At 28.6% G+C, this 23846-nt stretch overlaps 1 protein-coding gene across 1 annotated transcript; it reads left to right on the top strand.

Annotated features, from left to right (window-relative positions):
* The first annotated feature begins 8196 nt into the window (after window positions 1–8196).
* Window positions 8197–16174, top strand: LOC107452788 (uncharacterized). Its single transcript, XM_016069368.3, has 4 exons — window positions 8197–8429; window positions 8554–8772; window positions 11682–11953; window positions 14373–16174. Exons 3-4 carry the CDS (start codon window positions 11718–11720, stop codon window positions 15910–15912), a joined length of 1776 nt encoding a protein of 591 aa, XP_015924854.2. The 5' UTR covers window positions 8197–8429; window positions 8554–8772; window positions 11682–11717; the 3' UTR covers window positions 15913–16174.
* Window positions 16175–23846: the final 7672 nt, after the last annotated feature.

Raw genomic sequence — 23846 nt, 5'->3', positions numbered from 1 at the left:
TCCGTAATTTTGACATAGTGTTTAAAATCAGTTATTTCGAATGAAATCCTTTGTCCCATTTTGATTTAAATCAGGGATTCTGACACATTGATTTGAACACTTAGTACAAATAAAATTTACTTCATTTTATAATCTCTATAATGAAGGAAGCTTTTACTAATTCTAAACCAGAGATAGGCATTTTGTCATTCATCATAATGAATGAGACTAATGAATAATTATTCAAAATCTTCTGAGTTATGAAAAAAAAATGTATTTGTTACTTAGAAATATTTTGTAATTATTCATTATTATTCCTTTAGTCTTCACTCCTTCTTCATTAGTCAAGAATAAATTTAAAATAAATAACTTCTTGAAATACTGTTCAACAGAAATGCAGTGCGCCAAGAAAAAATAATAATAATAATTAAAAACGGACCAACTTGAATATCTTTTGTTTCTAATGATCGGATCTTCACGTTCTAGGACTCAATCTTATGGGCTCTAGTGAGTGACCTCGTATTCGTTAAGTAATAAGTGCAAACAATATTTCAAGTTACGAAATTAGACACAAAAACGCACTTCCTCTGAATAAGCATTCCTTTTTTTCCCCATTAATTCAGATTTCTGACCCCTGAAATATAGAGAATAGCCGTAATCTGATAAATAAGGTCCCCAAAGTTTGGTCAGGAAAACGATCCAAAATTTAAACCCCTAAATGTTAATTTTACTTTCTGTGTATTTCGCTATACTTGGAGAAATTTTTGAGAGAATAAAATTTTTTTTGCATACAATTATAAAATTCGTTTATCCAAATATTTCTTTTTAAATGCCCACCTGAAGAATGACCTAGGTCATGCAGGCATCTGAAAGGCATATTTGTTGACCACTCTTTCAGGGGCACCATATTAGGTGGGCCAACGTTGCTCTCACAGTAAGGACAGATAGTACAGAAAATGAAAGAACATCCATGCCTCACCCGGGATTCGATCCCAGAACTTTTCTGATGCAAGGTCAGTTCCCTGACCCCTAAACAGGCCGGTCGGCGTTTATCCAAAGATAATTCAATGGGGGAGAAAAAAATTTTTAGTTAATATTTACTATTTTTTATCATTTTATTTAATAATAGTCGAAAAAAATTTTGATTGTAAGTTATAAAATTTTTTACATTATTTTAAAATAAGTAATTTTACATTGCAAATTACAAAATTTGAACGAAATCGGTTGAATAGTTCTAGAAAAATTGATTTTTAAAAAAGTCGTATATGGAAAAATTTTCCCCGACCAGCCCTTATTTAGGACATACGGGTAAATGATTATTAAAATCAAAAAAAATACAGAAAACAGTGTCGTATAATTCAAAAGTCGTATATTTCAAATTCGATTTCTGAAGAATTATTCAGCCGATTTCGCTCAAATTTTGTATTTACCATGTAAAATTTCTTACTTTAAAATGATGTAACAAATTGCATACCATACAATTCAAAACTTCACTGAGTCCCAGAACGTGAGGATCAAAAGTTATTAAGGGTTGTTCATTTATTTATTTATTTATTATTGTTGTTATTTTTTTGGCTCTCTGCATGCCGACTTCTGAAACAGACTGCAATTTTAATTGACTACAACTAAAAAGTACATAGTAATAAACTACTTGTAATCGTCATTACAATTATTCACAGTTACAAGAAACGAAAAAGGGTTTAGATTACATGTAATGGTAACAATACGCTATTACAGGTACTTTTGATTGCAAGTAATCGTGGCTACTTGAAATCATAACATACGATTACAAGCAACAATAATTACCACAAATCCTAATCCAAAATTGTAAGTAATCTTGAATACAATTATTAATTGTAGCCATAATTTCAACAAGTGATATTCACTGCATAGTAATTAGAATTGTAAGTTATTGATTACTTTTTATTACATCTAAATGAATAAACATATCAATTCTCTGAATAATCATGTCTATTGCTTGGTTCTCCAAAAGTACACTTAAACGTAAACATACATAAATGCATTGTATGAACGTAAATATATACCTACATTGCAACTACATGTACATGTATATACACATGTATATAAATACACACGTATATAAATGCACTCGTATGTATATATGTCTTTTTAAATATATACAAGAAGGTCACTCATACACATGTATTCTATACACGCTTGATGTAAATACGTACATGTATACCTAAGTGAGCTATACGTACAGTGCACGAAAAAGAAAGAAAAACAAAACAAAAAAAGAAAAGAAAAACAACACCCTATAAAACTTTTAATATAATGACAGGATCTTTACGTACTAGGATTCTGTGTTTTAAAAATGTAACTTCAAATATTCTCATTAACTATTGCAAACGATATTTTGTCACGAAATCGGGCACAAAAACGTAATTTCTCTGAATAAACATCTTTTATTCCACTGATTTGGGTTCCTTACCCTTGAAATACTAAAGGGGAGTGGGGATTTTTGCACACAATTTTAAAATTCATTTACCCAAGGATGTTTCCATGCAAAAAATAACTTTTAATTATTATTTATTATTTTTGTTATTTTATTTCATAAGTAGAAAAAAATTTGAGTTTTAAGGTATACAAATTTTTGCATCATAATTATTGTATATTTTATTACTCTTTATGTAATTTTATATGGCAAAATTACAAATTTTAGCAAAATCGGTCTAATTGTTCCTGAACAGACGAATTTGAAGTACACAAACTATTTAATTTTATTTATTTATTTATTTATTTTTTATTACTATTTTTTTATTTATTTATTTTTTAAACTGAAAGATAATTTTCCAAATATATTTTCTCCTGTCCGACCTCGGTTATTATCTCTTAAACAATTGACGCACGTTCCGCACACAAGAGAGATTTTTTATTCCAAAAATATTTGGAATTACGCCAATCTCTCATGTGTCATGTGAAAATTCTTCTCCATGGTTCAAAAGATTTTTTTCTTCATTGGCCCTGAATCAGAATTTCTTTCAACTACGTTTGAAAATTTTCATTGATTTCACTGGCGTGAAAAACAACAGATATTAAACATTAAAATTAAGCAGTTTTTTATTTTATTTTTATTATTGAGTCAAGAACTTGACTCTTTAACCTTTAGATTGTTTAGTTTTTTTTTAGAGTTTGAGTCAGGGGCCCTTATAATGAAAAGCATGTTTTTGGCGAATCGGGACCCACTCCCCCCTTGTCAACAAGTATAAGCAAATTACAAACACCCTCCTATACTTATGCAAGAAAGTCGCATCAGCCTTTTTGTTTTTTGTTTTAACTTTGGCTTTAACTGTAGTAATCTTATTTCAGGATTGCATTCAAATATAAGATGTAATTTCTCTTGAAGCAAAATTTACGTTTAAGTTCGTTTAATAAAGTTTCTAGTAGACTACTTTTTAGGAATTTTTCGTGTTTTTCTTTCTGTTGTATAAATTCTTGACCCCTGATGAAACTCCTCGAAGATATTTTTTTCGAACTTTTTCCTTCCACAAATTTTTTATTATTTTTTTATTAAAAAATTTTCTGAGTTAACATTTTTTTCAAAAACTTTTTCGTTACTTTTTTGGCGTTTAAAGAATTTTTTGAAAGTACTGGAAATTTTAGCGTCTTTCATAAATATTGCTCATATCCCCCTCCCCCCTCCCTTGTCGGAAAAATAAACAAATAACAAACCGATGAACTTTCTCCTCCTTAAATACTTGCGAAATATTTAAGCCCCTACTTCTTAAAAAACTTGTTTAAAATTTATTTTAAGTTCAAGAATTTTAAAGCATCACTATTGCATTAAAATGGACTTAAAATAGTAAATCTTTCCAAGGCGATAAAAAAAAATTAATAAACGTTCATTGAAGGGAAGAAAAAAACTTTTTTCGAACTCTTGTAAAGCTATGAATATTGATAAACATATCACTTATTTTCAGATTCGGATACCTGCAAGTGACGTCAGCGTAGGTAAATCATGGCATTTGTCGCTTCAAATACAATTTACAGGTATCAGATACAGTTAACAGTATTGAATGTAGTTTAAATCAGATTTAATTGGATACCGTTTACAGGTATCCAATTAAATCTGATTTAAATCACAGGGTTAAGTATAATCACTATAAACTATACAGCATCCGTGTGAGAACTTTTTTTTTAGAAAATCGTTCATTTAAAAATCAAAATTTTTATTTTCCTTTTAAACCTTAATTTGTAATCAAGCTAAATATAGGTTGTATAAAATCTTTGTACCGAAAATAATATTAAATAAATATTTTGTGAGCTATTTAACGGATGAAATCTACATTTAAAATTTGTATTTATATATTTTTCCCAGAACTTGTTTCCTATATTTTATATTTTTTTTATAATTTTATTTTATAACCGTCGTTGAACAGCCGACCCAATTTTACGGGTTTACGACTACTAATGTTCAACTTCGTAGCCTTGTAATTTTGAACCCAATCCAGAAGGCAAGGGAACTCCTGGATCGAGCATTGGGAGAAATTTTACCTTCGTGAAGGACTTTTTGATGGAGCTAACCCTCATTTGCGTTACATGGAGAGGAGAACCACGAGAACCTCCCACGGTTAGCCGGACGGCAAGGGTACTCTAACCCATGATCCGTCTACCACTGAGGATATTTCAAGTCAACACTGTGGTTGGTGCAAGCCGGATGCGGAATTCGTATCGACTGGGATTCGAAACCTGTTCGCCTCATTGGAAGGTGAACGCTCTATATCCTGAGCCACCGCGGCTCTTGTTTCCTATATGTGAAAGTTTTGTTATGGCTACTACCTAAAAACCCATCATACACCGTAAAGCTACAGTTTGTCTACGGTAAGAACTCCCCCCGTCATAAAATCTGAGACCATCTGCTGCTATGGAAATAAGAATAGCGCATTTCAGGGAGGGTAACTTCTCTTCACTCTACGGCGAACACAACAGACCGAAAAAAAAACTCCCTTTCTCTCGCCGACCTTTAGCCAAAACATGTTCTACGCAGTGACCCCAGACTAAAACTTGGAATAGTAATACCTCGTTACCATAGTCACCACCATGGGTCCAGACGAATGGCTAGGGGAGTTCTCACTTTAGACAAACTATAGTGGAGTGCGATGAGCAGATATGTGTGGATACAGAGGGTAGAATTTTAATCGAGTAATATAACCAATTGATTGCGCAAAATAAATAAATAAATAAAAACTAGAGGATATATAAGATATGTTTATAAGAAATCTAAATACGTAAGTTAAATTTTTTGTTTGAGTTCGACGCAGATCAATTACATACAACTATTTTTATATCAAATTATTTGAAACAATTTAAAAATAAATCTTAATGGTTCGAAAGAGTGACCTCTAATATGCTAATCAATTAGTACAGACGATATATTACGTTGCAAAACAAAACATGAAAAATTACTTTCTCTGAATAAACATACCGTTTTTTTCCTAACGGATTCAAAATTCTGATCCCCCAATCAAAATGGGTAACCGCAATCTGGGAAATGGGGTCTCTATAGTTTGGACAGAAGAGCGATCCAAAATTTGAACTCTTTAAAATGCTAACTTTACTTTTTGCGTATTTCTCCATAGCTCGAGAACTTTCTAAGCCAACTGAAAAGTTTTTGCACACAATTATAAAATATGTTTATCCAAAGATAATTCTAAAGATTAATCACAGTTAGCAAATAGTAAATATTTAACAGTAAAATATTAAACAGCGCAACTTTTAATAAATATTTATTATTTTTTATTATTTTATTTAATAATAATCCAAAATATTTTGAATTGTTAGGTATCCAATTTTTTACCTCATTTTAAAAATTTTTATTTTACATGGCAAAATACAAAGTTTGAGCATAAATGGTCGAATAGTTCTTCAGAAATTGAAGTTTAAAATGTACGTTCAGTCGGATTTGCCAGGTTAGAATACTACGAGTGATACGAATTCTGCTCCTGGCTCGCACTGATCACAGTGCTGACGTTAACTGACCTCAGTGGTAGACGGATCATGCGTTAGAATCCCATTGCCGTGGGGCTAACCGTGGAAAGTATTCGTGGTTTTCCTCTCTATGTAACGCTAATGCAGGCTTGTTCCCTCAAAAAATCCCTCACGAAGGCTAGTTTGTCACAATGCTTGATCCAGGAAATACCTTGTCTTCTGGGTTGGATGACTCAAAATTACGCGGTTGCCGTCAACTCAGAATTGGGACTGCTGTTCAATGCATGTTATAAAATAAAATTATGAAGTAATTTTATTAGCCAAGAACCACGGTGGTTCAGGGGACTGAGGGATCACCTCCCATTGAGGAGATTCGGGTTGAATCCCAGGGATCACTGACTGATACGAATTCTGCTCCCAGTCCGCCCCGAGCTCAGTGCTGATGTGAAATGTCTTCAGTGGAAGACGGATCCTGAGTTAGAATCCTGTTGACATGGGACTAACCGTGGAAGGTTTTCTTCTCCATGTAACGCAAAGGCTGGTTAGTTCCATCAAAACGTCCTTCAAGAAGACTAGTTTGTCCCAATGCTTGATCCAGGAGTTCCCTTGTCTTCTGGATTGGGTTAAAAAGTACAAGGCTGCGTAGTTGAACGTTAGTAGTTGTATTAAACCCAAAAATTTTAGTTTTTCAAAGTCAAAATTTGAGACTTGCATCTTTATGGCTAACTTTTCTTTAATATAACATTAAATTTGGGTAATTACACCCGAATCACCCTGATAATTATAAAATAGCGCAATGAAACATTTTTTCAATTCTTCCTCTAGGATGAGGAGCATGTGGTCTAAATTTAAGATTTTAATTTTGGCAAAAACGGGTGATCAAAAACAACTAGAATAATTACCCTGATAATTACAAAACATCGAAATGAAACTTATTTTAGTTTTTCTCATTATAGCATAATGAACGCACTGGTTCGAACTTGTAGCTTTTATCGTGGTAAAAACGATTTTTTTTTTTTTTTTTTTTTTTAGTTTTTTTTTTNTTTTTTTTTTTATAATCCCTCTCTGTTTTTGCCTGCAAGCAAACAGGTTTTCATATTTTCAAGGTGCTAGTATAGTAATTATGCTTGTGTTTGTACGTCGAATAATTGGGCACTAAATTCAATTACAAACAAAGCTTACACATTTTCCCTTGCTGTGTAAATAAAAAAAATATTTAAATAAAATATCATATCCCATTTTAAAACATTTTTTAGTTCATTTTTGTGGATCATAGCTTCGATTTTTGATAGTTTGGGGCATATTGGGTGCAGTGACGGTAATATCAAACGAAGCATATGCTTTCCTCTCCCCCCAATAATAATTCAAAACTTCAGAATTTTTTCAATATCGTTGCTTTTTTAAAAAAGAATCCGAAAAGATCTACCTTTCAATTGATTAAAAAATGTAAAAGTTTTACTGGCTTACATGAAATTTATTTGCTTTCATTTAAGTGGCAGTTTAAAATTGATTGAAAAAAAAAATTCTTTCTAATTTTTTTCAATTCGAAAGCAAAGACTGCAATAATTTAAATGAAACAAAATTTAACTATAGTATTCAATAGATTGTATTATTTTGTAGTTACTCAAAGTAGTTTATTAAACAATTTAAAAAATTTTATTCAGTATAGTGTAATAATTTTTTACTCACTTTTTCATTCTTTAAACAAATACAGCAAGTTTTGAATTTAAAATTTATTTTTTGATAAAATATTTCAAGCATTCTTGGGGAAAATTTGATAGATTAGTTATGTTTAATGGTCTTAATAATATTTAACCTGTTCTTTCAATAAATTTCATTGGGAACGAAGTATGATTTTCACATTACTAATTAACTTTAAATGTAGAATAAATTTTTTTTGTTGACATAATTGAATGGAATGTATCTTTATGAATTTCTTTAGATGATAAAATAATTACTTAAAATTTGACACCGAACTTGAATTAGACTGGATCGTTCCAAATGCATAAGAAATAAAAAGTAGTAGGGCCTACNAAAAAGTTTATATAAACTCTCAAATATAAGTTCAGAACAAAATAATATAATATTATTCTTTTAACGTTTTTGGGCAAAGCAATCGCATCAATAGTTACAATTATAATGTAAAAAAAGAGTCTGTATAATAAGAAATTTGTTTTATCAAAAAAAATTTCAAAATAAAATGAGGAACATAGAAGAAATAGTCGATCTTATCGATTCTGCCGCCCCATTTGCTTGCTACGCTCCTGCATTTTAATTGATGAGTTTACACCTCGTTTATACTTCTTGAATACTGCTGAAGGCTGGTCTTTTTTTATTCGAAAATTCCAACTGTTCTGCACATTTCAGACGACAAAAGTTTAAATTAAAAATTTATGTTTTACAAATTATTTATCAAATATAGCATTTTTATTTTTGGCAACATATCAACTTTCCTTCCTTTGTTGTCATTTTCCCCTGACACCAATCCGAATGTAAACAATGTGCGTACGGAAATCTGTTTTCCATCCTTTCCTTTATAATTTCAAAACGCCATGCATTTTCACCCCTCCTATATTTTCTTAAAAAATCTTCGCATTACTCAATGTGCACTTGTTCTATTTCCAGGTGCTTTCCTGCTGCTGGTAAACCATAAATAGCATTGCTTTACCCTCCCCCCAAAGGCTCTGAATTCAGAGACTTGCTGCGGTTGCACTATTTCCAAATTTGGGAGGAAACATGATTCTTCAGAAGAGTTCATTACTTTTAGAAGCCCATCGTAAACAGTGTATATTCCCTTCTTCGTAGTACCCCCATCGTGTTGCATATTGTGAAACAATGACTTAGGTATTTAATATTTTATTCATTTTTTAAAATATAAATTTAAATAAATTTTTTTTCATGAGATTTTGAATGTAAAATAACGAGCTATTAAATGTTCCTAAAAATTTATTTGTGGACAAAAAAAATATTTAAGTTATATTAATTAATTTTATTGCATTCCTATCTTAATGTCCCAACATTGTTGCACATTGTGAAATAAAATATTAAAGACAATTCCAATGAATAAGGTATCTAATACTTAAAATCTTCACTAAATATGAATTTATTTAGTTATTGTTATATGTAAATAATTAGCTATTAATTATTCTTAAAATTTATATTTTGGCATGAAAAAATTTATTTTATATGAGTTAATTAATAGTATATTTCTATCCTTATTATATTTGCATCTTGCAAATTAAATTTTTAAAGGCAATCACAGCATCTTTGGTACTTAATACTTTATTTAGTAACAAAACATAAATTTTTTAATGAGTTGCTATTTTATAAATAACTAGCTATTAAATATTAACATTTATATCTTGACATAAAAAAATATTTACCTATGTTCTTATACCATTATGTTCCATATTGTAAATATAAATATTGAAGGCAAATAGAATAACTAGGACATTTTGAAGTTGATTGTAAATTTTTGACCATGAGTATTAAATGTTATAAAAATTTATTTGCTGATCAGAAAAACATAGTTACTTTACAAAATTGAATTATAAGTATATTCTTAAGCTTCATTGTTACTTATAAAGACAAATCCTATAACTTTATTATTTAATATTTTATTTGGCTTATCAAGCATTAATTTAATTTTTTTTATTTGATTGTGATTTTTAAATAAATGATTTTCTTTCAATTTATATGTTGATAGTAAAAAATATATTTACATTACCTGAATTAATAATGAGTTTATTTCTACCATAATATCCCATCTTGTTATGTTTTGTGCTGTAAAAAAAGGGAGTTTTAAATACATTTACAATATATTAGGTATTTTATTGTTTATTAGATTTATTTAATTTTGTGTTTTTGAATTTTAGATAATAAGTTTATAAATATTCTCACAATTTATTTGTTGATGTGGTAAGCAAATTCACTTTACATGAATTAATTATAAATATTTTTCTATATAAGTTTTACAAGTCACAGTGTGTAAAATTAACTCTTTAAGTAAACATAGTAATTTAGGTATTTAATATTTTATTCTTTTTATCATGCATAAATTTATTTAATTTTTTTAGTAATTGTAAATTTTTTTGTTGCCAATGATTTATTATTTTTGAAATTTTTGTTGAAGAAAAAAAACATATTTATTATCCTAATCTGGGTATCCGCGCACCTGGAAAGGCATGAATTTCAGTATTAAACAAAATTTGTCTTGATTTTTATTATATTTTAAAAAAATCATGGGAAGTCATGGATTTAGGTCTCTAAAAATTATAATTTTAAAATGGATTCCCCCCCCCCCCAATTTCATCCTGTTCCTAATATCTGAATTCCTAACAAAATCACCACTCAGTCATATTTTATTAGAATATAAAATGATTTTATCATGTTTTTTAAAAATTATGGTGTTGTTTCAAAAAATGAAAGAAAAAACATCATTTCTTGAGAGAATTATCTTTTAAACTTCTGTGATTTAAGAATTTTTATTATTAGTATTTTTTTTTTTTTTAATTTTATCAATTTAAAATTCTAGTTGAAGCAAACCAGTCATTGGCGAATTTTTTTTAAATTCCGAAATGAGAACAGAAAAATCAGGAGTATTTCCTTCCTTTCTGATGAACAAGAGAAGTATCTTTAGAATATAAATCTGCTGGAAAAAAAAGGGGGAGGGGATTTTTTGCTTTTGTATTTTTTCAGCTATTTTATTCTTTCAACTCTTCCTTTACTCTGTTTTTTTAAATTTAAAATATATCAATATGAAGATGCAGAGTATAACAGTTCTTGTTATACCTATCATTTCAATTAATGTTATTATAATGCTTTTTTAAATTGTTGCATTTTTGTCGGAGAAAATAGTAACTTTGTTAAATCATGAAAAATTATTGGAATTAGTTATGGAATATCATGAAAAGTCATGAATTTGAAAATCTAAAATATAGCAGATACCCTGGTAATATATTTAATTCCCTATAAACTTTAAAATATAAATTTTTCTTACTATATCATTATCTGATATGCACTCTTGAAATTTAATATTTTATTGCAAAAAAAGTCTTAAAGGAATATTTTGGAATTATTCAACTATTATAGATGGTGCATATAATTTATTTGCTTATATTTTTTATTAACTTTCCAAATGAGCTAAAAAAATTTGGTTTCTGAATGTAGATAGTCGAATCAAACGTTTTTGAGATCTTTCTCCACAGTTTGGTCTTCCCTTTTTTTTTTTTTTTTTTTTTGGATGATACTTGTAAATTTTTGCATGCTAATTTTAAATACTTATTTAAATAATTTTCTGTTGGTCCAAACTTAGTTTCTTCTTTTGACCTATGAGACCTAACCTATAGCCAACCGGAGTCGGACTCAAGCAAATTTTTTCCAACTCTGACTTCTGCAAAGTTTTTTCTGAGTTTTTCTGAAGTATATAAATAGTAATTTTCTAGAGTGTTTTAATCAAAATATTTTATGTTCGCTTTTTATAAATTTTACTAAAAATTAACTAATTGATTTAATTAAATTATAATTTGATTAAGAATGATTTTAGAAAAAAGTTCAAGAAATTAAAGAAATTTGAAAAGATCGGAAATATGTAATGCCTATTGTGGCATCACAATGGGGACAAATTTTTTACATTTTTTTTCTCTTTCTGAATTTATGAATTATTATAAGTAATAAAAGAAGCTATTGAATTGAATAATAGTTTTTCATTTTATTTCCAATTTCAATGAATGATATAATTTTCTTCTTTCTAGCTTTACAAATGCTTCCATGCAAGTTTTTTCACTGGAATGTTCACTGTTGGTTCCACATCAGTATCTGCTCACAATGCTACTAAAAGTTCTATTCAACGATATTTGAAATCCCGTGAACATCGTCAAATACATACAAGGTCACGCAAATATTTTCAAAGAAGTGCAAGTCATTTTAGTGGTGGATTTGCTATTGAATCTAAAATATCTAATCTACCTGTCAATGTTGACTGCATCAGTGATTTCAACCTAGAAAAATCAGTTCCAGATGATATGTAAGTATTATAGTTTTATTTCCTTTAAAAAAAAATCAGTATGCTGATAAAATAAATATAGATTGAATATATTGAACATGTACAGAACAGTTATAGTTTTCTAAGGAAATTCTAAAACAGAACTATATTATAGTTAATTCAAGTTGTTTGCTTGCTTCCGTATGCCTGTTAAGGCAGAGGGGTGAGTTTGTTCTTGTTTTCCACCTATGGCCAAGAATTCGACTTCTGCCACATCCATTACATCACGCCCGTTTATAGGGCGGACCCATTCATTCTTCCACAGATCAGAATTTTGACCTAAATCAGAAAACTATCAATCTCCAATTCAGTACCCCCAGAGGTATTGATTTGCTATGGGAACATGGAGGACTTTGCAACTCAGTAGATTTAATGTGTGTCAGTTACCATTTCACTACACGGGGAGTCTTCGGCCAGCGGGGTTCGGACGTGGACCCAGCGCCCTACCGACCAGGTTATTCCGGCTCTAGTTATTGGATTCTTTCTTTGCTTTTGGAGAGTTACAGTTTTTCATTAAAATCAAATAAATTTATGGAAAGCTAAAAGCTGTTGGACAGCTAAAGCTAAAAGTCCATTTATATAAAAGTCAAATATTTAATTATGTAGTGGGATGTTGATTATTTGTGAAGTTTCAAATATGTATAATGCCAGTGGTTGGAAGTAGCGTGCTACAAGTTTTGAAACTACTGTAGTCGTTATTTTTGTTTTCTTCGTAGTTTATAGTGTAGCAAGCACACTTTTTTAGAAAAGTAGCGTAGTTAGCTGTGCACTTTAAAAAAAATATAAAAAAAACTGATTTGTTGCGACAAGGTTAGAAAAGAAACAAGGTTAAAATGCATCTAATTTTTCGAATCTGAGGTATAAACCTTTGTGGGTCTATCATGGGCACAATATGATTGTGGATGAGCATTAATACAAATTAATATTACTGATATTTAAACTAGCCATTACCCATAATGGCTAGTTTATCACTTTTGCCGCACCTTCAAATGCAAATGTGCACTCGTGTTACATTTTTTATGTTATTTCTATGGAAAGAAACGTATTTTCAATATACTTTATTTCATAGAGAAAGTAAAAGAGCATTAAACTCTTAAAAATATTGCAAATATTTAATAATTTCTTAAAATATATATTCGTTTTTGAAAAAAGCAAAAAAAAATTAAAGTAAAAAAAAAAACTTTTAAAAATTGTTTATAATTCTAGTTTATAATTATAAAATTGTAATAATTGTTAAAAATTTATAATAAATAGCTAATTTTTCACTTTTGCCGCACCTTCAAATTCAAATGTGCATTCATGTTACATTGTTTATGTTATTTCAATGGAAAGGAACATATTTTCTCTGAAATTTTCAATATACTTTATTTCACAGAGAAAGTAAAAGAGCGTTAAACTCTTAAAAATATTGCAAATATTTAATAATTTCTTAAATAATATATTCGTCTTTGGAAAAGGCAAAAGAAAAAAAAAATTAAAGTTTAAAAAAAAATTTTTTTTTTAAAGAATTGTTTATAAAAACTAACTGGCTCATGTAAATATGAATAAATATTTCTTAATCTTTATTTTATAATTAGTTTGTAGTCGCTACATTTCAAAAAAAGTAGTATTGGCTGAAGTTCACTACATTTGTAATAAAGTAGTGACTTCCGTGTTTTATAGTAGTGAAGTCTTTTTTGTGAGGTATAGAAAGCATTATGTCTCATAATAAGATATAGAAAAATATTCACCTTTAGCAAAGTAACGGATGACATGCTACCACCTACCATGTAGGATTTCTACAATATAGCTGGCATGACAAAAAATAAAAAAAAATTTGTGTGTTTCTTATGGCCCAACGATCAAGGTCGTACTCAGGGGGAACAGGGACAATTTTCCCAGAGTCTTTTGAGAGCCTTGTTGAAGTTCCATACTAGAAGTGCAATGCTTTTTGATTCGAAATGGTTTGTTTCTATGCATTTTTATATGATTGTTGAAAGAATTCTTTACATTTAAGTAGGCACATATTAGAAAAAATATAACTAAACAAACATTCAATTTTTAGTTTTAAATGCACACAAAATGTTTTGAAGTTAATATTTCAGTATTTTTTTTATGAAAAGTGATGTTTCAAGAATAATTGTTTTGAAAAAACTTACATAATATGAAAATTTGCCAACAAAGGATTTTGATCCATAGCTTGTTAAATCTAGTGTCCACACTTGCCAATGAATTAATGAGATAAATTCCATATGTACTACCAGCAGCTTATTGATATGCTTGTTATTTTTTTAAATACAATAAACATGTTAAAAAGTGATCTTTAGCCATAAATTATAAGGAGACTTTTTGCAATATCTCATACGCATAAAATATTTCAAAGTATCCAAGTCATATTCTAATTTGACTTTTTCTCTTCTAGAGATAACCAGAACGACTTCAGTTATTCTCAAAAATTGTTTCACATTTCTGACGGAAATCTCTACAGTATTTTTTCACCCATTCAGGGAAGAAGTTACGGAATGAAGCCTTCATTCCTCAGGAAGCAAAAGTACACTGTCCAAGAGTGTCATGGCCGTGGACGTAAAAGTATGCGAAAAGGTTTAAAATTTCACAATTTTTTACCATCAGAAAGTGTCACCTCTGAAAAAGACAATGGACCATCGAAATCAAAATGGAAAGTCCATTCTGAATGTCGATTAAGAGAAGAACACGGGACCAAGCAGATTACCATTTCTAATTGGTCACAGAGTGTTCAAGAACCTTCTGACGATCCAGAATGCCAAAATTCAGTTCTTAGCAATTACAATTCATACACAGTTAAACAAAATGATAACATTGATACTGATAACAAAAGCAATGCTCCTGATGAACAAGTAGCCAGTGATAGCAACCCATATGATTTTGAACCAAATGTGGAAGACAATGTTATTTCCGTCATGGAATCATTGGAAAATATTAGAGAAACTAATGCTATTGAACTTAAAAAGAAAGACTGTAGTAAGTTATCCCACTTGAGAAAAGGCTCATTAAAGTCAGTTTTGAACTCTTTATTAGATAAGCCAATGCTGACAGAAAATAATATCTGTGATCTTCCAGAAGCACATACTAAGTTTTTGCAAAGTCAAAAGCACAGAAGAAAGCCTGTCCAGACCAGGAGAGTAGTGCCTTATACAAAATATCTATCAATACTGGAAGAAGATGATAGTTGTCCTCTAGACCTTTCATCAAAATGCTTCGAGGAAAAGTGCCCAGTGTCAGGGGAATTCTCTGAGAAAAATAAGTTAAGCTGTGATGCTTTTTCAGCTGAGCCAAAACCAAGTTTTTTAAAACCTACTTCAATCTCATCCTCTAATCCCAAAATTATTTCAGTTAAGAATAGTGATAGTGCTGTGAGTCAGTCTGCTCTTGCTCATTTGCTTCAAAAGCAAGTTGTTCCACCTCTTATCCTTTTGTCCTCTCCATTAACTCATCCTCTTAATGTTGGATCTGCATTTTCACAAATGAATGGAACAGTATTAAAAGGAACTGAAACAGATGCTCAGAAACATCAGTTTAATTTGACACCAAATCGAATAAAACTCAAGACTAATTATCCTCCCATGAATTCAAATCCTGGGCCATCATTTTCTGGCAACATGCAATATGCCGTTCATAAATCCTTTGTCAAAAACTCTCAGCCAAAATCCCGCCGTCGCAGCAGCCAGAGGTCAGTTATAAAAAAGAATTTAGAAGATACATTTAAGCAAAATGGGTTTTTAGTAAAAACTAAACAGGTTAGTGATGGTGAAGCTACATTTTGTAAATTTCGACAATTAAGAAAATACACTAGATATTATTTAAAAAGTTGGCAACAACATTTACCTGATGAAGTTCATAAAATGTGGAAAGGATTTCTTCCCCCCAAAACTGTTTTACCACCGGTTTCAGGATTAAACGAACCAACCAACGGTTTTCATTAAATGTTTTACTACTTTTAAATAATTTATTTAATCAAATTTTTTTAATAACGCTTATGTACTTTGAAGTAGTAATTGCCTTTATAGGGTGCAGCAAAGTAATATGGGTGAATAAAGTTATAAAAACTTAATTTTATTCATATATTGATATGGTTTTTCATTTTATTTGAAGACAACAAAAACATCTATGTTAAACACACTTTTATGTTTGATACAGATGTTTTTATGAAAGGAAGATAATCATAAAGTGTTTAAAAAAAGAAAATTTTACGCAAGAGATTTGAAAGGATAATAAAAAAAAATTCGTTGTTACAGATTTAGTAAAAAATTTATTTCAATTCTTTTTAATCATTTTCCAAACTTGCATGGAATTTTCCCCTCTATAGAACCAATTTTTTTTGAATAACATAAGAAATTAATTTACTATGCAGGAAAACATGAAGATTAAAAAGACAAAATATCAAGTATTAAGATATAATATAAATGTTTCAAAGAAGTAGTAACTATATTAATCACCAAAATTTTTTCATTGTTATCTAGAATCTTTCTTGCACTACCAACTTGCGTAGTTGAAAAATTACACAGCTCTTAATTTCCTATATTATTTTTGCATCTTGTAACCTAATGTACACTTTAGTTCTAGTTTATAAACTGGTACTTTTTATTTTCACTTTAGTCTGTTCTTCGAATGCTCCGTCGTAATATGAAATGATGCTTTTTAGCCAATAATATGCTATTTTTATAACTGCTATGAGTTCGCAATTGTTACTCGTGACTGTTTGGTCAAGTTTAGCCTATCTAAAGCCAGCACTGTCTACGCTTATTTTGAAAAAGGCACAAAGTATCAATATGGAGAAAAGCTGCAGTTTTGTGAAAATGAAAAACGTTTGTGGTCTAATATTTAAAAACTTACTCCAAACTTACTACTTGGACTCATAAATATGTTCAATAACTGAGAATGCAGCAGTAATTTTTAAATGGCACCAAATTGGTGAGTTTTAAGAAAGTTAAATAACTTTTAAAATATTCAAGTTATTTCTCTGTTCTAAAGCCCAGATAATTCTTTGCTTCAAGATTATATGTATAGTTTAAAATCAACGCATTGCTTCAAGTGTAAAGTACTTAAACTATGGCTTTTTTTTTATTTTCCTTGCCAGCAGAGCTTCAAAAAAAAAAAAAAAAACAGGGAGATGGGTCAAAGTATTGGTTGAGATACATTCAATTTGGTCTGTGTTATTTTGCTGTACCTTATATGAGAATTTTAAAAAAAACATGTAATTTTATAACAGATATTTTCTTTTAACTATTTATTAAAACAAAAAAACAACAATTTTAAGTTGTTTACATAATATATGTATTGAAAGAAACAGTATTATATTTTTGCAAAAGTAAAGTATTCAGGCTTTTAAAATGTTAATGTTTGTACTTAAAATATGTATATTTAATAGAATGCTATAGTAATAAGACATTACAGTTTTCAAAATTTTTCTTACTATTGAGCTAATTTTAAAGTGTGTTATATTGTTTTATTTATCAATTTACAAAATATTATAATTTTTAAAATTACATGTAAACTAATCTCATATTTAACTAATTCAATTTTTAAATTTTGATTTTTTTAAAATTTATTTTATCATTAAGTATTTGATTTACATTATTTCCTCTGAATCACTGGTTTTATTATCTCATTTAACCCCTTTTAGTTGTTCAAATCTAGAAATTAGTGATCTATAATTCACAAGAGAAGTAGAGTAAAAAAATGATTTTGATAGTATACTAGAGACACATTAAGACAAATTACCTACTAAATTGGATCATTTATGCAAAAATAAATAAAACGAAAGATACTGTAAAAAAAAAGGAAATTTTTTTAATAATGTTATTAAATTATTCCAAAATTAAATCCTATAATTTTGAAATATTGTACGATTCTAAAATTAAGTCTTAACAATAAGTTTCTTTACTTTTTCTGTATTCTCGATGATCGACTGTCGAATATATCTGATTTAAGCGAAATGTCACATAAACTTTACATTAAACTATTAAGAGAGATCTGTTTTAAATTGCATTTACATTATTTGATAATTAAGTCAACATAAAATAAAAACACCGAAAAATGTTGGGTGTTTTTTTTAAAAACTTTATTTAATGTATTTTAGTACAAGACGATACAACAAAAAAATATATATGTTTAATATATGCCCTTTTCCTTAATGCATTTATATGCTCTTGCTTAGCCAAATTCTCTCTTAAAAATCGTCTATTACTATAAAATTTTAAAATGTTTTTGTGTAGTACTATTCTAACAAATATATTATGATTAATACTATAAATATATAAATATGGTATTTAAATTTTGAATAGTATCCATCACCACAATTAACTTTCTAAAATGTGCACTTTTTAAAATGTATATTTAACTTCTGAAAATATGCCCATGTTAAAATATGTATCCTATGGTTCTAATTTTCTTAATAACAAATATTGGCATTTTTTTTTTATATGGTCCTTTCTTTTTTGTATGATTAGTATTACTATTATCACTGATTTTTTTTTTTTTTTTTAATTTATACAAATTTTTAAACTCAAATGAAAGTGCATCATTTACATTTTTATTTTTAATGAATCTTAAGCATCTCTTCAAGGAGAAAGGTTATTAAAATATTGTTTTTTTTTTAATCAAATTTCATATCAGAAAGAAACATTTTAAGATGTGTAAAAAAGTAACGTATGTTTAAGTTTCATAATTAGATAACATTTTAAATTTATCCGTTTTATTTACAAACTAGGCCTAAAAATATTAAGTTTTATATTTTGTTTTAAAATTTGCTTCTTTTTTTTTTATTATCATGGAACCTTTAACTTTTGGAAACAATGAAAAACGCTAAAAAAGTTTTTATTTTTAACAAACCTTATTTTTTATGAATTACTTTAACTGTCAAAAATGTCGAGAAAAAGTGGATTCCCTCAAAAATGGTTACAATTTTTATGGCTGTAATCAAAAGTGTTGGTCTAAATTTTTCTAGGACTCATTGGATTAAAATCTTATGTTTTTGGCCTGCTTCATACAAGTTACAAAATTTGGTTCGTGAATTTGCTTTCTATTCCATGGGTTAAATGTAGATAATCAGTTTTTTATTTAATTTGAAATAAATAAAGATTAAATGTCAAATTAACCCCTTAACAATCGGTTAATTTTCGAGAAAACGGTCATAAAAGTGCTTTTTTTTTTCTGACATCTGAACATCTTGTGCTGTCATCTAATTTAAAATAAACTGACTATCTACAATTACCTTAAAAATATCCTGGTACTGCCATCTGGTGTATAAAATGAGAAATAAAATGTTTTCCGGGCAAATGAAATGAATTAGTTTTATTGGCTCGTTACTACTGAACACTCTAGCCCGGAAATATGACAGGAGCGAGAAAGAGATGACGAAATCTCACCCCGTCATTTTTGTGGGAGCGAAAAGGAAGGGGTTAAACCGTACTTTATAAAAATGTTCAAAATTTAGCGTGCATTTATTCTTGTCTAGTCCTTAATTGTTTATGACTTTAGAGAACACTTCTAAATATTAAACTGTGTTGTTATAGGAAGTGCATCTATAAATTGTATTCTATACCTCACATTTTATTTATAATGTTTTAATTCTTCGTTTTACTGTTTGTTTTCCTTTCATTAATGAATCTCAAAATTGTTTTGTTTGTAATAATTATACAATCGTTTCTGTGTGCATTTCTTTAAATATTTTTAAAAATGTGCCAAATATTTATTATGTACAACTAATGTATTTATTAAAGGCAACTTGAAATGTGGCTAGTGTATTTTTGTATTATTACTACTGATAAAAAGTTCAACTTCACACTCAAATTAATAAATTTTATTTTAGCAGAAGGTCTTATTAAACAACAGTTTGAGGGCATTAATTTCTCTTTATTGTCCTCTGCAAATGTAGAGTATGCATTTGATAAAGTCTACAAGTTTAGTGGTTACTAATGGAAAAATATTGTATGATAATTAGGTTTCTTTGACGTGAATGTTTTCCTGATATTCTAAAGCTGATTTTAAGAAAAAAATTTTATAATATTACTTCTTACTATTTCTATACCTGATTTTTCAAATCAGGAACCATGTGATTAATGCAGTGTTATAAAAAGTCCTTAAATTATTAAACAAAGTATCCCTCTTCTAGACTGGAGGGTTTAAAAATGTGGGTATTTAACTGTTTCCTTTTTTTCACAGGTTATATAATAGCAAGGTGATTAAAAGGTCATAAGTAACAAATGCTTATGACGGCTAGAAATAAATAAAATTTAATTTATTCTATTTCAAAGAAATACTGACAAAATTTTTAGCATTTTCTGAACTTCCTAACAAGTTTAAAAAGAACTGAAGTAATTTGCTATCTTTCTGTTGGAAGGCATACAATACACAATTATGTAGCAATAAAAACTGTATAGTTGGATGTAGATGATTCACTTTCCTCTATATGTTGGTACGCTGCTCAACTAGGTATCACTGTTTCGGTTTGAGATACTAGATTTAAAAGCTATTTTAATAACTAAGATATGCTATGTCTTATTTTTAAATTATTGTTTTGTAACAAACAAAACAAGTAGAGACTGAGCATTCAATCAGTACCTTGTGTTTGCCAGTTAGTAGATATATCCAGTGCTGGATTGGCCATGGCCTAGGGCCCCTTTAAAATGTATTTTTTGAAAATAAATTTTAAAAAATTAAGAAAAACAAAGATTTAAAAAAAAAAAATCTATATGTTATGATTATTTTTTAGTTCTAATTTAACAAAATAAAGTAAAATTCAATTTATTATTATTTATTTTAATTTTAAATATGCTTTCTTAAATGAAAAGATATATAAATACTTTTATATTTGAATGAATAAAAAATATACGAGAAAAAAAATTTAATCTAAGGGCTCCAAAAATTTGAATGGCCTAGGACCCTACGTACGCTTAATTAGGCTCTGGATATATCATCTGAAAATTCATGCCAGTTTTCCTGCAATATTTCATTTAGATGGCTTGATAAATCTGAAAGTTTTTTTTACCTTCAACTGATATTGTATGCTGTAACAAACAGTGTTTTTCAATTAAAAATAGTGTGAACTTTCTATGATTCATAAAATTTATTATTGCCATATCTGATTTTTATAAATTTCACGTGACTGTTTATTTAAATAACTTATATTAATTTTTAAGAAAAGTACTATAATCACCTTGCCCTGGTAGTGAATACTACTGCTAGATGGAATTAGGATTTTAATTTCTGTTGATATATAATTTTTTAGCTCCCAAGTTAGGTTAGCATTAAATACAGAAAGAGGCAAATTATTTCTTTGTTGTGGTTCAATTATAATGCTCAAGTTCTGTTTGTAAATGTTATAAAAATCTTATTTTTACAAGTTCTTTTTTCTTTCTTATATACTATTTTTTATGTAAGTGCGGAGGCCCTTTAGTAATTATAGGACATGAAATTGTTTTTCTCTGTCATTGTTCAGTGAAACAACTGAATTTGAAAGNTTAATCTTAAGCATCTCTTCAAAGAGATAGGTTATTAAAATATTGTTTTTCTTTAGATTAACCTTTATGAAATTTCATATCAGAAAGAAACAATTTAAGATGTGTAAAAAAAGTAACATATGTTTAAGTTTCATAATTAGATAACATTTTAAATTTATCCTTTTTATTTACAAACTAGGCCTAAAAATATTAAGTTTTATATTTTGTTTTAAAATGTGCTTCTTTTTTTTTATCATCACGGCACCTTTTATTTTTGGAAACAATGAAAAACGCTAAAAAAGTTTTTGCTTTAAACAAACCTTTTTTTTTTATGAATTACTTTAACTGTCAAAAATGTAGAGAAAAAGTGGATTCCCTCAAAGATGGTTACAATTTTTATGGCTGTAATCAAAAAGGTTGGTCTAAATTTTTCTGGGGCTCATTGGATTAAAATCTTATGTTTTTGGCATGCTTCATACAAGTTACAAAATTTAGTTCTTGAATTTGCTTTCTATTCCATGGGATAAACGTAGATAATCAGTTTTTTTTATTTAATTTGAAATAAATCAGGATTAAATGTCAAATTAACCCCTTAACGATCTGTTAATTTTGGAGGAAACGGTCATAAAAGTGCCTATTTTTTTTCCGACATCTAGTTTAAAATAAGCTATCTACAATTACCTTAAAAATATCCTGGTACTGCCATCTGGTTAGTAATAAATGAGATGTGTAAAATGAGAAATAAAATGTTCTCCGGGCAAAAGAAATGAATTAGTTTTATTCTTATTCACCCATTACTACTGAACACTCCAGCCTGGAAATTTGACAGGAGCGAGAAATAGATGGCGAGACCGCACCCCGTCATTTTTACAGGAGCGAAAAGGAAGGGGTTAAACCGTACTTTATAAAAATATTCAAAATTTAGTGTGCATTTATTCTTGTCTAGTCCTTAATTGTTTGTGACTTTAGAGAACACTTCTAAATATTAAACTGTGTTGTTATAGGAAGTGCATCTATAAATTGTATTCTATACCTCACATTTTATTTATAATGTTTTAATTCTTCGTTTTACTGTTTGTTTTCCTTTCATTAATGAATCTCAAAATTGTTTTGTTTGTAATAATTATACAATCGTTTCTGTGTGCATTTCTTTAAATATTTTTAAAAATGTGCCAAATATTTATTATGTACAACTAATGTATTTATTAAAGGCAACTTGAAATGTGGATAGTGTATTTTTGTATTATTACTACTGATCAAAAGTTGAACTTCACACTCAAATTAATAAATTTTATTTTAGCAGAAGGTCTTATTAACCAACATTTTGAGGGCATTAATTTCTCCTTATTGTCCTCTGCAAATGTGGAGTATTTATTCATTTGCTAAAGTCTACAAGTTTAGAAGTTAATTATGCAAAAATATTGTATGATAAATAGGTTTCTGATGTTTCTTTGATGTGAATGTCTTCCTGATATTCTAAAGCTGATTTTAAGAAAAATTTTTAATATTACTTCTTACTATTTCTATACCTGATGTTACAAATCAGAAACCGTGTGATTAATGCAGTGTTATAAAAAAGCTCTTAAACTATTAAACAAGGTATCCCTCTACTAGACTGGATGGTTTAAAAATGTCATAAAATCTTGGTATTTAACTGTTTCCTTTTTTTCACAGGTTATATAATATCTGCACATAGCAAGGTGCTTAAAAGGTCAAGGTGATTAAAATCACTAAGATATGCTATGTCTTATTTTTAAATTGTTTTGTAACAAACAAAACAAGTAGAGACTAAGCATTCAATCAATACCTTGTATTTGCCAGTTAGTAGATATATCATCTGAAAATTCATGCCAGTTTTCCTACAATATTTAATTTAGAAGGCTTGATTTTCAATTCAAATTAAATATAGTGTGAGCTTTCTATGATTCATAAAATTTATTATTGCCCTATCTGATTTTTATAAATTTCACGTGACTGTTCATTTAAATAACTTATATTAATTTTTAAAAAAAGAAATATGATCACTTTGTTCTGGTAGTGAATACTACTGCTTGATGGAATTAGGATTTTAATTTCAGTAGATAGATAATTTTTTTAGCTCCCGAGTTAGGTTAGCATTAAATACAGAAAGAGACAAATTATTTCTTTGTTGTGGTTCAATTATAATGCTCAAGTTCTGTTTGTAAATGTTATAAAAATCTTATTTTTACAAGTTCTTTTTTCTTTCTTATATACTATTTTTTATGTAAGTGCGGAGGCCCTTTAGTAATTGTAGGACATGAAATTGTTTTTCTCTGTCATTGTTCAGTGAAACAACTGAATTTGAAAGCAATCTTGAGGAAAAATATGTGTACCAATAACATTTCAAGCAAGATAATTTTGAAATGAAAAGTGCAATTACCAAACCCGTCGTGTGC

This window comes from Parasteatoda tepidariorum, chromosome 5 (assembly GCF_043381705.1).
Source record: "Parasteatoda tepidariorum isolate YZ-2023 chromosome 5, CAS_Ptep_4.0, whole genome shotgun sequence".
Lineage (NCBI taxonomy): Eukaryota > Metazoa > Arthropoda > Arachnida > Araneae > Theridiidae > Parasteatoda > Parasteatoda tepidariorum.
The sequence above is the reverse complement of the archived record's forward strand: the minus strand, read 5'-3'. Positions and strand labels throughout refer to the sequence as shown.

Coding starts and splice junctions, on each gene's coding strand:
- LOC107452788 (XM_016069368.3), top strand. CDS start 11,718: ATGTTCACTGTTGGTTCCACATCAGTATCTGCTCACAATGCTACTAAA. Junction 11,954..14,372: donor AAATCAGTTCCAGATGATAT/GTAAGTATTATA, acceptor TTTCTCTTCTAG/AGATAACCAGAACGACTTCA.